Source organism: Chelmon rostratus, chromosome 6 (genome assembly GCF_017976325.1).
Source record: "Chelmon rostratus isolate fCheRos1 chromosome 6, fCheRos1.pri, whole genome shotgun sequence".
Lineage (NCBI taxonomy): Eukaryota > Metazoa > Chordata > Actinopteri > Chaetodontiformes > Chaetodontidae > Chelmon > Chelmon rostratus.
In genome coordinates this window covers 2,733,693-2,747,210 of record NC_055663.1, presented here as the reverse complement: position 1 = coordinate 2,747,210, position 13,518 = coordinate 2,733,693, and the positions used below count along the sequence as shown (strand labels likewise).

General features: G+C 42.0%; 1 protein-coding gene across 1 annotated transcript in view; it reads right to left on the bottom strand.

The window, feature by feature from the left end:
* The window catches only part of LOC121608314 (neural-cadherin-like), a 72,594-nt gene extending 61,905 nt beyond the window's left edge, over positions 1-10,689 (bottom strand). Inside the window, exon 1 of the mRNA XM_041939555.1 lies at positions 9,690-10,689. Coding sequence (XP_041795489.1) covers positions 9,690-10,689 — 1,000 coding nt within the window. The remainder of the gene's footprint in view (positions 1-9,689) is intronic.
* Positions 10,690-13,518: the final 2,829 nt, after the last annotated feature.

Sequence of the window (13,518 nt, the reverse complement as noted above, 5' to 3'; positions counted from 1 at the left end):
TCTGGATGTGTCAATAAATGTCTGTATCACAACACTTGAGGATTTCCGCGCAATGATAAACTTCTGGCAAACAAAACCAAGGCAAATAAACAACCTATACATGTGTGTAAGCTACTTACTCAATCGAAAATTGCCCATTTGGTCCTGCAGGCTTTGGCTGGGTCTTCCAGTTCACTTTAGGGACACGAAAAAACGTCTCCACCACAGCCCGGTTTATCATTGCGTGGAAATCCTCCAGTGTTGTGATACAGACATTTATTGACACATCCAGATGCGTATCTCCTGGCCGCAAGTCCCACTCTGAGCAACAGAGTCATTCCTCCTCAGTTGTCATCGATGAACATTGTCCACAAGAACATCACCAGTTACCGTCTACTCCTGGACGCACAGCCGTTTGTTGTTGTTTGGCTAGCTGTTCCTCTCTCTGCCTCCGCGTCCTCCTTTCAACGGGCTCCTCGTCCGTGTATTCTAGCTGAAAACGGTAAGGACGTCCATCGTAAGCAAAGTCATCGTCCACCACCTCAGAGTCGGAAAAATATTCATCCATTTTGTGAAAAATAACAGTTGCGAACTACAGCTAAACTAGCCGACCGCCGCAGAGTTAGCCATGTTGTGGCTGGCTGCTCGCAGCGCGTGGCGCTCGAAAATGACGTCATCCACGTCAGAAGTAGTTGTCTACAGACACTGGATGTTGATAACATGCCACCATGGGCTCAGAGGGGAATAGCACCAGCATATCATAACAAAATATTGGAATATGAACGAGTTTCGCCGCAGATTATGCGTTAATAGAGGCTACGCACGGGTGCCCCGATAACTCGCATTATACGGATATATGCGCCGCTCCTCTGGGGCTAATTTCTTCAAAACGACTCCAAATGCCACCAAAGTTGTCTGGGTGTCTAAATGGTCGTAATTAATGCTACAAATAAAGTCCAGGTTGTAAAAAACGAAAGCTATCCTTTAAAGGTATACATATATCAGTTGTTGTTTGGCCTCTGCCTGTCCGGATTGCACCTCATTCTGGGCTTTCATTTTGCTGCCTGGAGCTGGAAACGTCTGTGCACATTTTCTCAATTTATATACATGCATGTGTGTGCATTTGTGTGTTCAGTATTGTCCGCACTAGTGTCTGTTTGTTGGTATCAGAGTAAGTTTTATTGAATTGCATCTTGCTTGTGCATTCATGTGTTTTTGTTTGCTTCACGGGTGTGAAATTGCATGCATGGATGTGATGGCAGTGTGGAACGTAATGTTGTTGTTGTGTGTTTCCAGAAGGAAGCAGATGTTTCTGTGCACCCCTCATCCCTCAGCTCACTCTTTCCTGGGATTAAGTGGAAAACGTAAGGATTTCCAAGAATCTTATTGTAGCTTCAGAAAAACAAATAACTATATTCCTCAAGAAATGGTGAGCAGGGTTGGGTTTGATGTTCACAAAGGTCCAGAAGAGAAGAGAAAAGAGTGATTGAAATGTTGCTCTCTTTCTTTACAGCCAGAAAGGGACACTGTTCATACCGGAGACTTTCATTTGGTCATTCGTCTGTATCAGCACTGCCTGTTAGCGTTAGTCACACAGCTCTCCTCTCCCTTCCTTGTTTGATGACGACAGGTAATTTCAGCTTTATGACTGTATAACTCCATTGATGGAGAGCTGAGAGCACATAAGGGCAGAAAACAGTGTGTTTCTGCATGTGCACATACAAAAGCATACATCTGCGTGTATACATACATTTATGAGTGTGTGTGTGTATTTGTGGCTTCAAGCATGATAGGGTCCAACTTCTACCACTGTCTATCACTGAATGGGCTGTTAATGTAGAGTGACGAGGGAGCACTTTGATGGTCTCCTGCATATATTGTTGGAATTTGAATGGCTTATTCACTGCAGACTTCTATATGCCACGAAGTAAGGATTTAGTAACATTTTGACAGAGCACCTTATGTCACACTAAATGACAAAAACCGTGGCCGTGTCAGCAAGTCCCAAGATCTGTTAGAGGGCTATTTTCTCCACTGGAGTTTGGAATTATTTTAGCTCTCTGCTCATTATAGGATTTTAAAACGCATTATACTAAGGGCTTTTATGGTGTGTCAAAGTATTAATTCAATTTGTCCCGTTTGCGGTTTCTTATTATCACGCTCAGTTCAAGCTACAGGGGGAGGAAGCTGCTGAGCAATGCTGCCCAGCCTGATCTCTAAGGGATATAAACTACACAACCCAGCTCAATCAAAGCCAGCCCAGACTGCTCCATCTATTCATCCATTTTCCCCTGTCTTCCCCTCTCCTTTTCTCCAAATTCTGCTCCCCTTGGTGACATCCATCTATCTGTGCATCCTTCATCCATCTCTCCATTTTCACTCTGAGTTGGTGATTGATGTGGTTGATAACCCTTTCTATATCTTTCAATAGAAACATGTATAAAGGCAAACAAACATAGACACACAGCCCATGCACAGTCAGAGCTGCCAATACACACAGACACATATACAGCAAGACCAGGGCCAGGCAGTAGCCATAAAGGGGGCTGCACAGGTTTAATAAGAAAACAAGTCACAGTGTATGGGTGAAACAGCATTAATCTATCACTGACACCAGAATGTCCACTGTCTGCATTGCACATACACATGCACAAACGATGCTACAGACTACACTATCACTCGTATTAGACTGTAACTCAGCATGTGACTGCAGTCTGGCTTATTGGTAATGGGGGAATAGGAAGAGAGGATGAGGATAAAGTTCTCATTTAGATATCTAATCCAGTGAGCAGTCTGTCCTGTGTGGACCATCATCTCCCATCATTAACAGTAGGCCAGCAAGATTAAACAGGATCAGCGTTTATCAGCCACTGTGTTTGAGAGAAACCACGTTACACTCACCCACCTCACCACGATTTATCACAATATCCACTATCAGAGTTACACTAACTGGAAATCTATGATTATGTCTCACATATGTGTCAAAGAGCTCAACTTTAATGTCCAATCTGTGATAACATTCACACAGTCACACTGGATGAACATGATCTCATATTAATATTTTAAAAAAGTAATGCTCCATCCATAGGATTTGCTTTTAAATATAAGGTGATTTCACACTCAATATACTCCAAATATTAAGACAAGCTGACTTACTGATTAGTAACTTACAGTGTATTGTTAGTCATGGGGCAAACCAAACATTTAGGGACAGATTTTCAATTTAGTGTCTAAAAGTCACAGTAATTCCTCATACATTCATTCATCAAAACAAAGGTAACGAACATTCAGACAAATAATTTCTGATTAAAAAGTAGCTGCGGTGTCAGGACAGAAAGGGCAGCAGTAATTATAAGTCGATAACTTGCGAGTCGATAACTCGTACTTTTTTCATCCACATTTTTAAAAGTCTCTTTCTTGTTTTCATTTGGAGTAAAAGAGGTTATAAGGGCTAAACTGTGCACTCATTTCCAGTTCTTGGTCCTTAATGTGTGGCAGTGGCGCATGTCTGTGAAAGGCTGAAACTACTAACAACACAGCAGCATCCCTATCCCAGCCTTCTTAGCACATCATAAGACCGTAGGGACCATATGGTCTGATTAGTCCACAGAATTAAGCCCTACACTGTCGAGGCAGAGAGGAAGATAGAAAGAAAGCCATGCACGTTCACTGGTTCCACTGAGCTTAGAGCAAAAGAAAAAAAGAAAAAACCTCACACACATGCTCCACTGCGCACACAGGCACATGGGCCATAACAGAAATGTCCCAATACAGATTGTAAGAACAGAACAATAGCATATAACAGACTGTTCAAGCCAGATCACAAGAACAAAAATGGTATTTTGTGTATCCTCCTTTGTGGTGTTTAGATCCTCTCTATATATCTGCCATTCTCTCTCACGCAAACTCACTCACAAAGTCACATTTAAAAATATCCATTTAACAGCCCGGCATGCTCTCTCCTGGGTGCTCATCAGTCTTGAGAGGCACTGCATTTACTCTACATCAGAGACATCTGCCACTGTAAACAGTCATCATCTTCAAAGACATTTTCTAATGCGAGCTGCAATTCCCTTGCCTTCTACAGTCTTTTTGAAAGACTGTCTAATCCGACTAAAACGGTAAAGAAAAAGTATTTTTCTTCATGCCACCATCACTTTTTGTATGTCTGTCATTTTCATCTTTTCAACAAAAGCCACACTCACATGAAAATTGATGCAAAGCAACTAAACTCGTCTGTGTCCTGCGTGTTTATCAGTGCTTCCTTGGGCCACCGGGAGTGGAGCTGCAACCATTGTTTTGCTCATTTAATTGGACCTTTGGGTAAAAAAGTTGAGAAATTCAAGACCAAATAGATAAATAAGTTCAAGCATTGAATTCCCATGACATATCCCTGCACTAGGACCAATTTTCCCTTGCTCAAAGGCAGGCTTGTCTGAAAGGCCGATTCATTAGAGAGTCTCAGTTCTATCAGCCTTTTGACCCAATCACACACCTACCTCTCCTCCAGTTTGTAACAATCTGCCAGAGCCTATTCTGTGATATATAAATTGTTGTTTGAAGTGATGTTTTGTGACTGGGAGCAAAATAGCTCCTGGTTAATCAATAGCACAAAATCAATTCAGCTATATGGGAAAATGCCACAGAGGGGCTTGCCACAGAGACGCTGGCCAGCATGCAAAAGTAGAGCAAAAAAAAAGTTTTAAATGGAAAAGGAAGATGGCAAGTGCGGAAGGGACATTCAACCAGTGAAATAAACTGTTACTGTGTTCATTACGAATCATCTCGAATGTAAATACAATAGCAGAAAATGAAATTACATCAACAGAACTCAAAGCTTTGTCTCCTACACAGCTGGTGTCAGCACATCAAAGATTACATTTAATAAAACGAAACCATTTCCCTGGTGACAGTCTCCTTGTACAACATCCAAGTTAGGCTCATTTATCACACAGGTAAACACCAGGTTGCACAGACGCATTCTGGCAATCTGTGCTGCTGGAGGTCAGTGAGACATTTGCCTGACAGCGAATGCCTCCGTGCAATGTGAGCTGACAATGTCTGTGGTAATGGACATCAATAATGCAGACCTGTGGCCAGATAAAAACTCCCTGTTGCCGTGACTGTCCTTATGCAGCATTCACATCTCGCAATACGCCTCACACCACAAACTTCAGGAAATACATACTCAGTGCATACTCAGCTCTGTAATTAGGTTTTTTATAACTTAACCTGATCTGACATCAGTGAACAGATATCTTCTTTCCTCCCTCTTGTTGTCCTGGTAGGGATTCACAAATCTGATCTGGTGTCAGGGTCGAAACTGACTTTATGAAGCAGATGAGACATGACCTACAGCAGTCTCTGGAAAGGACAACATCAGTTGTTCCAGCAAATGGCCAATAAGAGCATATGTTTACATTTAAGTGACAGAGACCTATAGGTTAGGGAATTATGACTCGGCAGTCAGAAAGTGTGGCTTGTGACACCAAAACATCTGACTTTGCATTGACGGGCAGTGACAAACAACTTCTTTTGTCATTTAATTTGCATTTAATTCTCTTTCTGTCCATCTTCCCTCCATTTTCCCCACAAACAATCTTCAGACAAATACAAGCACACATTGCCCTTTTACAGCTGTACAATACTATCTTTTTCCCATCTCCCAGTGCCCTGCAGTCATCTACTCTGCACTACAGGCTAGAGTACATGCACACCTCATTCCCCTCCTGTCACCCCAGCAGTTTCTCTCTTCTGCCCTCTAGCCCTCTGACAATTATATTTCACCAAGCTGACCTCATCAGCAGTATACAACTCCTTGCCTCTGATGTGGCTGCCCTTTACTTATCTTCAGAAAAGTTTAAAGGCATGCAGGGGAAACAAAAGAAAAACTCTCACAGAAATCTCACATAGGCATGCCTTTACACACTCCTTCCATCTTTCTGTGCCTCCATCCTTTCCCACCTTGCCACACTTTTTTGATCTCAAAGCCACCCTTGTTGATCATGTCCCAAACATTAGAGCATACCCTGACCTTTCTGTGTCCCTTCTTTGAGTTTAAATATCTCTTCTACATGTATGGGACAGATTTCCTTCTTCTCCTCACTCTTGTTTTCTTTGCTTAATTCTGTCTTTAAAAAACTGTGGCAACACTTCCCTTCCCGCCTACATGGCATCAGATACATGCTAAGACTATAGAGAAGAGAGACCTGCAGGGGTGTTGCTTGGACACGTTCATTTGATATCCAAGAGACCAAAGAAAGGAAATCAAGTGCTGCAGGCATGTTACAGCTTCACAGCATGTAGAGAGAATCAGCACATCTGAAAATCTCTGCTGCAGGGTTTCTGAAAGAACAAACATAATATTTAACACAGCAACAGAATAAAACTCAAATAAATGTACACGATTAGACATGTGCATGAAAAAAATCATGTGTATGCACATGCAACCACAAACATGCTTGCAAAAAAAGCAAAATCAACATAGGCGTTTTTATTGCTAGATTGAATAAATGCAGACAGCTTTTTGTGAAATTGTTTTCTACTTAAACAACAACAACAGCCCTACAGTCACAAATTACAAAAAAAGGAGATTGGGCCTTTTCTCAATTCATTTCACATCACAAGGGAAATATGCAAATATAATGGTGCGAAAAGCAAGTATGAAAGGGGAAATTGGATTAAAGACAGCATGGCGTAAAATGAGACAGAGACAGGAAGAGGGAGGATGAAGGATGGAGAGAGAGAGGAAGCAGAAGACAGTTCCCTGAAAAAACAGGCTGAGAGGAGAGGAAGACAAGCTGAATACCACCCTGCCCATAGATAGAAGATGGAGAAACCACTCAAATAGCCCCCATTCCAACTTGCAAAGGACTGCAGCACTTGTTTAGTACTCCTCCTGACCCATCAAAAAACTGATTCCTAGTCAGGTGCAAAGAAAAAGATTGTCTGGATGGGACAATTAAAAGGAAAAATTCCCCACTAATACAAATCTAAACTGACCTCTGTGGACCAGCAGAACCCTTTACAGGAAGAGCTGTTGAGGTCCCTCACTCCCTCACCTCAAAACAACACACATAACCACAAAACCATTTCTGTGAGTCATTGCTTTTACCTTCTTTTCTTCTTATACTGTTGGAATGACACACGTAGGCTAAGCCAGACTAAATATCACTTCATTGTTGCCTTTAGGGATTTTTGGTTAAGAAGGTAAATATTTCACCAACAATAGCAGTAGATCTTGCCATGGAGAAAAGAACACTTTCATGAGGCCTGACACAAAACAAGGTGATACTACTAAATCTGATGCATCAGAATGGGAGGAACAGTGTCAACGCTTGTCTGGGTGAAATCCTGTATAATGCATGAATTCAAATCCTAATTAGATCTCAAACCTCAAAACAGTCTTATAAAGATCTCTAAATAGCTACAACTATCTAAAATGAATGTTCCATACATATACTGTACTCTGATTATGACCTATACAAGATAATTTTCTTGATATGTTAAAGAAAATTTTGAGCAAATCTAATTAAGAGAAAAGAAACAAAAGTGAAATTGTTTGTAAATCCTACTTTTGGGGGTGTCATCGAAAAGTGGTGTAATGCATCACAGCACCATGATGGTAAGGTGATATGTGATATAACAATATTACTTCAGAAACTGGTTGAACATTGACATTGTTCACACTGAGCAGTCGTACTGTATGTGTCAACATGTTGCATGATTTCATTAAATGATCACTATCTGGATAACAGCAGCACCAGATATAAGAGTTAGGGTAAATAATTTCAACATATTCATGTCAAAATTAGCCATTTAATGAACACATTCACTATGCACTTAATCCACAGGTACTCTTTTTCACACAAACTGTACTGAACGTTTGTATTCTTGGAATTATCCAGCAGAGCAAGCATTGAGTAGCGATGCCTGTCAAAAGAAAACCAATGACTGAGGTAAACTTTCACACACAGGCTAAAGGAGATGGTTTTATAGTAATAATGGTGATAGTACTTGTAGTTGTAATAACAGTATGGGAAGCAGCAATATTAGTGTTATTGTAGAAGAACGGGGTCTTCAGTATTGCTATGTCAACAGAATGAGTGACAGGCTCACCGTGCACAAAGTGTGGACAAAATGAAAGGAATACTCAACAGCTGAACAGGATTCCTACACTAATAATAACTACCTGTACTTTTACAAAGATACAGGTGTGAATGTACCTTTGTAACTGTCTCTGAAAAGTGTTATTTCAACTGCACTACAGGTTTTTGAGGACACAGTTTGTCATGGTGTGGCCCTGGATTGTGCTAGACTGTGACTATTATTTTGTCCACCCTTTGTATGTGATGTATGATGATGTGATAAAAATGTCTGCAGATAGCACTAAGTGCTGCTGGCTTGAATAGTATTTGACGTGCAGGTACACTGCTGCCTGACAGTGTTTTCTGCTTGACATTCAGCAGCTCTGTGCTAGAGTTCACTGTGGTACAGTACGCTGAGACGATGCAACATATGAGCCCATATTAAAACTATTGTTATTGCACCTGGGGTCAACTATGATATGACTGTGCGGTTCCACACTTGCATACAAATAAACTACTACAAAGACAGGTGTACAAATGAACAGCATCTCGCCTGTTCTTTTCTTCTTCTGTAACAGGTCTAGGAAGTTGCTCGCTGTTAGACATACAACAAATCTATTGCAACACCCCAGCAGACCCATATACAACGGTAGGAAACAAATTCATGTGTGAGATAAGGTTATATTTCCAACAATAAAAAAAAACTAAAACATCTAAAATGGACTCATTCACTCAGAGTGACATACATGCAGCGATAAAGTATGAGACAAACAGAATAAAAGCCTGGCCACCCATACCCCTGTCAGGGTCTGTCTGGGAAGCTGTCACGGGTTAAAGGAAATGCCATGCCTTTGATCAAGACAGGAAGTTTTCGCAGGTGAGAGAGGTAAAAACGGAGGAAGGAATCTGAATATCTGTTTGGATAGTACAGCTCTGTTAAAAAATATCATCTGAATATTTTTTTCTCTCTCAGAAAAACCTGCAGAGATCCCTTCATAAGAATATGTCCCAATCAGGAATGCAATTTCACTCTTGAACACGCTGTGCAATGTAACAGCAGCAGGCAACTCAAATAAAAACAGTGCGCACTGTTTCCTGTACGATGTGTAGCTCAGTTACAAAGCAAATCATTCTGATTCTTCATGTTTTTGTTGTTGTTGTTGTCTTAAATCTAGATTTCAGAGGAGCAAAACAAAACTAAGCTTCACATTTCCTCTAAGAATTTGAGATGTTGACTGACTGTTCAAATTTGTGAGACTAGACACTGAATGAGAGGAGGATTTGCAGGGTAATGCCAGTAGATGAGAGAGAGAGAGAGAGAGAGAGAGAGAGAGAGAGAGAGAGAGAGAGAGTCGTTTGTACTATACAAAGATTAGATCTGAAATCAAAAAATGAAGTGAATGTGAAACTCATATTTCAGGTGTGTGAGTAGTGATGGTAATGATAATGAGGCACACCTGTGGAATTAGACAATTTTGCAGCTACGCTGACAGGCCTGTATGGATTTGACTGAAGGGCTCTGCAAAGGAAGGGCAGGGTGTCCAGATGGCAGCCCAGTTTTAACATGTGCATGTAATGTCGAGCATTCCATTAACAGAGACTAAAGTGCAATGTTCTACCCACCTCGTTTATCCTGAATCTTTACAGTGAGCTCCAGGGAAGGCTCTGTCTCCCTATCCAGCCTCCTGGTTATGGTGATATCCCCACTGTCACGCCCCACGGTGACCGGTGAGCTCTCTGGCACCGGATAAATCAGCTCGTATTCGGCTGACTGAAACCTGGTGGGATTCAGGCTGGTTATGACTGAGCCGATGCTGGCATCTTCAGACACGCTGAGGGAAACCAGAGATCCATTGTCAAGTAATGCCCTCGGCGCCCGACCTGTCCTTCTTGACTCTGCCATTTCAGCGGGACGCGTTGTCCACTGCCGTGGCGCAATAGTCACCACTACACCTTTACTGGTCAGAGGAGGCCATCCGTGGTCTCTGGCAAAAACACAAAATTTGACTTCAGATGGGAGCCCCAGAATGGAGTCAAGGAGCAAAACTTCGCCTGTTTTCGGGACAACATAGAAACTGCCATTTTTGGGGATGGAAATGTATGTTATCTCTGCGTTGTTGCCACTGTCTGCGTCGACAGCTTCCAGCCTGTAAACCACACTACGGAGAGCGGTGGTGTCATCTAAAGTTATGTGAACGGTGTCTGCACTGCGAAAAGTCGGTTCGTGATCGTTGGTGTCCAAAACGTCCACTTTTACCGACGCAACATCGAAGACGGCAGACTCCGATACGCAGGTCTGGCAACACATACCCACACTCAGCAGATATTGTGATCGAGCCTCTCTGTCTAAAACCCTGCAAGTTTTTAGCAATAGATTTCCCCGCTTGTGGTGGGCGAAGGTGCGGAAATCTTCGCTTCCATTTCCATACAGTTTGAAGTGCATCCCAAAGACTGGGCACCATTTTTGCGCGTTGATGCGCTTCATCGGAATGCTCAGTCCGTTCACTTTAGAGGCTGTCGGGGAGTTCTCAAAAACATGCCCGTGGAAGAAAGGCAGTCCTCCCTGTGTTTGGTGTCCATCAGCCGGCGTCAGAAGGCAGCATAACAAGAAAAACCAAATCATGTTGCAAACTTGCAAGTTATATACCTCCAAGCGACTCAGGGGGTTTGGTCGAAAATCATTTGAAAAGAAAGGAAAAACATTTGCGAAACATTTTCTTCATATGATCCCTCTAGAAGAGCGCTCTGAATTTTTCATCCTGGGAGATCCGTCTCTTGGCTCCACACACACTGGCTGCGTGCAGGAGGTGTGCAGCGCTGCAGGCAGCTGGCTGCTGTGCTCCCAGCGTCCAGCAACCAAACACCGAACAGCACCGAGCGCGAGGGCTCAGCGGCTCATCGGTGAACCATGTGATGGTCAGGAGGGTCCCCGCCTCACACCTCTGCACACCGACTGAGCCTGTGCAGCTGTACGACAACGTCAAATCCAAATCCGCCAACGAAAAGTCCAGTGTGCTCCCATCCCTATCGACGCTCTGTCTGGTAACCAACCAAACTGGCTCCCATACCGGCTCCAGTAAAGCATTAAGAGCTGCCTTGCTCCAGAAAACTTCCACAGGTTTTGTTGCCTAATGGACTGCACTCATAGTCTCCTGTCTGTCTGTCTGAGGAACTGAGCCCATGACCTGCATTTCTGCCTTCATCACGCTTCATTTCTAACCTCAAAAACTACAAAACACTGACAAATACTTAAAATGAAATGCAAATGGATTTGGGCTGTAAACTGTGTAAACCTGATCATTTCAGACAGTTGGTACTGCTCAGCTTCATACATCTCTGTGGCCAGTGTCACATGAACACCAGAGTTCAAATTAATATTGTCTTCCGTTCTCTTCCCACTCTGCCACCATGCCAAGCACCCAGAGCACTCCAAACCTAATCTGTAGGTGGCTACAGCTAATTCCCACTGACTGCACACATCCAATTCCCCTCACCTCTTTGTGCATGACAAGTCAGAAGACTAAACATTACATAGACAAAAAGATATGGAAATGATGGACTAGAGAGCACTGTTTTGCTTGTGTGAGTTTGTCTTCCATGCCATGTCAGCCTTTATTTTAGACATGTGAGGATCATGCATGGGGGATGTGATGTTTTGCTGGATGTGTAATTCATCCCATATTATGTCACTCAGCTCATACATCTGTATTCAGTTTAGTGCGGGACGCATGGACATTCCCAAACTGGCAGGTATTTTTACAATCTTTGACCTAAGGCAGGGGAGGCATTTCAAAATATATGCACATAAATAACTTCAGACCAAAATATGACAGTGAGTCTATTCATGGTAAATAACCGCTGTACGTCACTGGAATTGTCAGTTGAGGTGAAACTGTGATGTCTTCCTGAGGAAACTGAGATCCTTCAACGTGTGCAGCAAAATGTTGGAGATCTTCTACCAGTCTGTTGTTGCCAGCTCCATCTGTGAAAAAAGAAATCAACATTTTTATCATACCTCTTCTAGTGGCTCAAAGGTCACACTAGGAAGCTGTGTGCTTACTTAATTGACTGAATGCATTTCCTACAAAAGGTTGAGGCCTTGTAGCATTTAAAGCATTCTAGCTTTGCTTCTGTGCTCATCAAAGACCAGAGATAATGGGACAGGAAGGTGGAGATGCTATAATTTAACTTGTATGTTCTGTAAGTTGCAGGTTGTCTATTATTTCTACGGGAAAATCTGAGTGAAAAAAAAACTAACACTAACACTAACATCAGTTAATAGGCAGTTTATGCCACAGACTAAGTAGGGTGTTTAAACAGGCAAGTTTATTAAAGCATGACATGACAATTAAAATGGATGATCAAGTACCCAGCTCTCTGGTTTCTTTTCATCTATGTGTGTAGGAAAACCTACCCCACATGCTGCTCAGTAAATAAAGTCCTTCTGGCTGCATCCGCCACACCTTGTCTTCAGTGTCCTTTCTCTCCCCCACATTTTGCAGCAGGACCAATCATTTAAAGCATGACGGGAATTTTAACTTGCTCACAGGAATGTAAATTTCACACTGCCTGCTTCAGAACATGTTATAAGAGATCATTCATACAAAAAAGGTTACTGTTGAGGTATATGATCAGATGAATCAAATATCAAACATATGTCACTGAGCATGATGAGAGGTAAACTGATGTTTAAAATGCAGGCCACGAATTTGACTGGAAGGTCAAAACAAGATTCTTTAGGACACCCTTAAAAACGTTTGTCTCCAAAATTAATACCAGCAATAAATGCTGGAGGAACTGTGGTATGGTTGGTGACCACACTCATATATTTTGGGAAAAAAGTAAGGCATGTCTACATGATGGAGTCTATGACTGCTCAGTTACAGTTAAAAATGCCTACTTTTTTACGAAGATGGGCACCACTCATTGACTATCTTGGTTAGGACACCCATACCAATATTTTGTTTTTTGTCATTTTTTTTTTGTACCATTTTTGTAATACTGTAGATATGTATTGAAATAACTAAATGTGTGCTCTTCTTGTATTGTTATTTTTATATGACAAATGAAGCCCAATCTCAAGATGAATTTTGTTTTCATTATGTTAATTGCCTGTTTTTTGCATTAAGGCAATAAAGTTAAAAAAAAAAAAATGCAGGCCACTCTCAGTCGTGGTGTGTGAGATCACGCAGAGCAGACCAACAAGAAGGCATCCAGAGGTGGTAATGTACACATCTGGACGTAAATCCCCAATAGATGTGGACATATATGGACAGGTATAATGGGTGACAGCTGAGGAAAACATTCTTCAGTAAGACAATTCGGAGAACATGATCATGTTTTTGAGTTCGGGAAGATATGGGTGGAGTAAGACAATTTCTTATGCTATATATTGTATTGTCTGTATGTTAACGGCAGAGTTTTCTGATCTGACCCTGAAACTCTCTCAGAC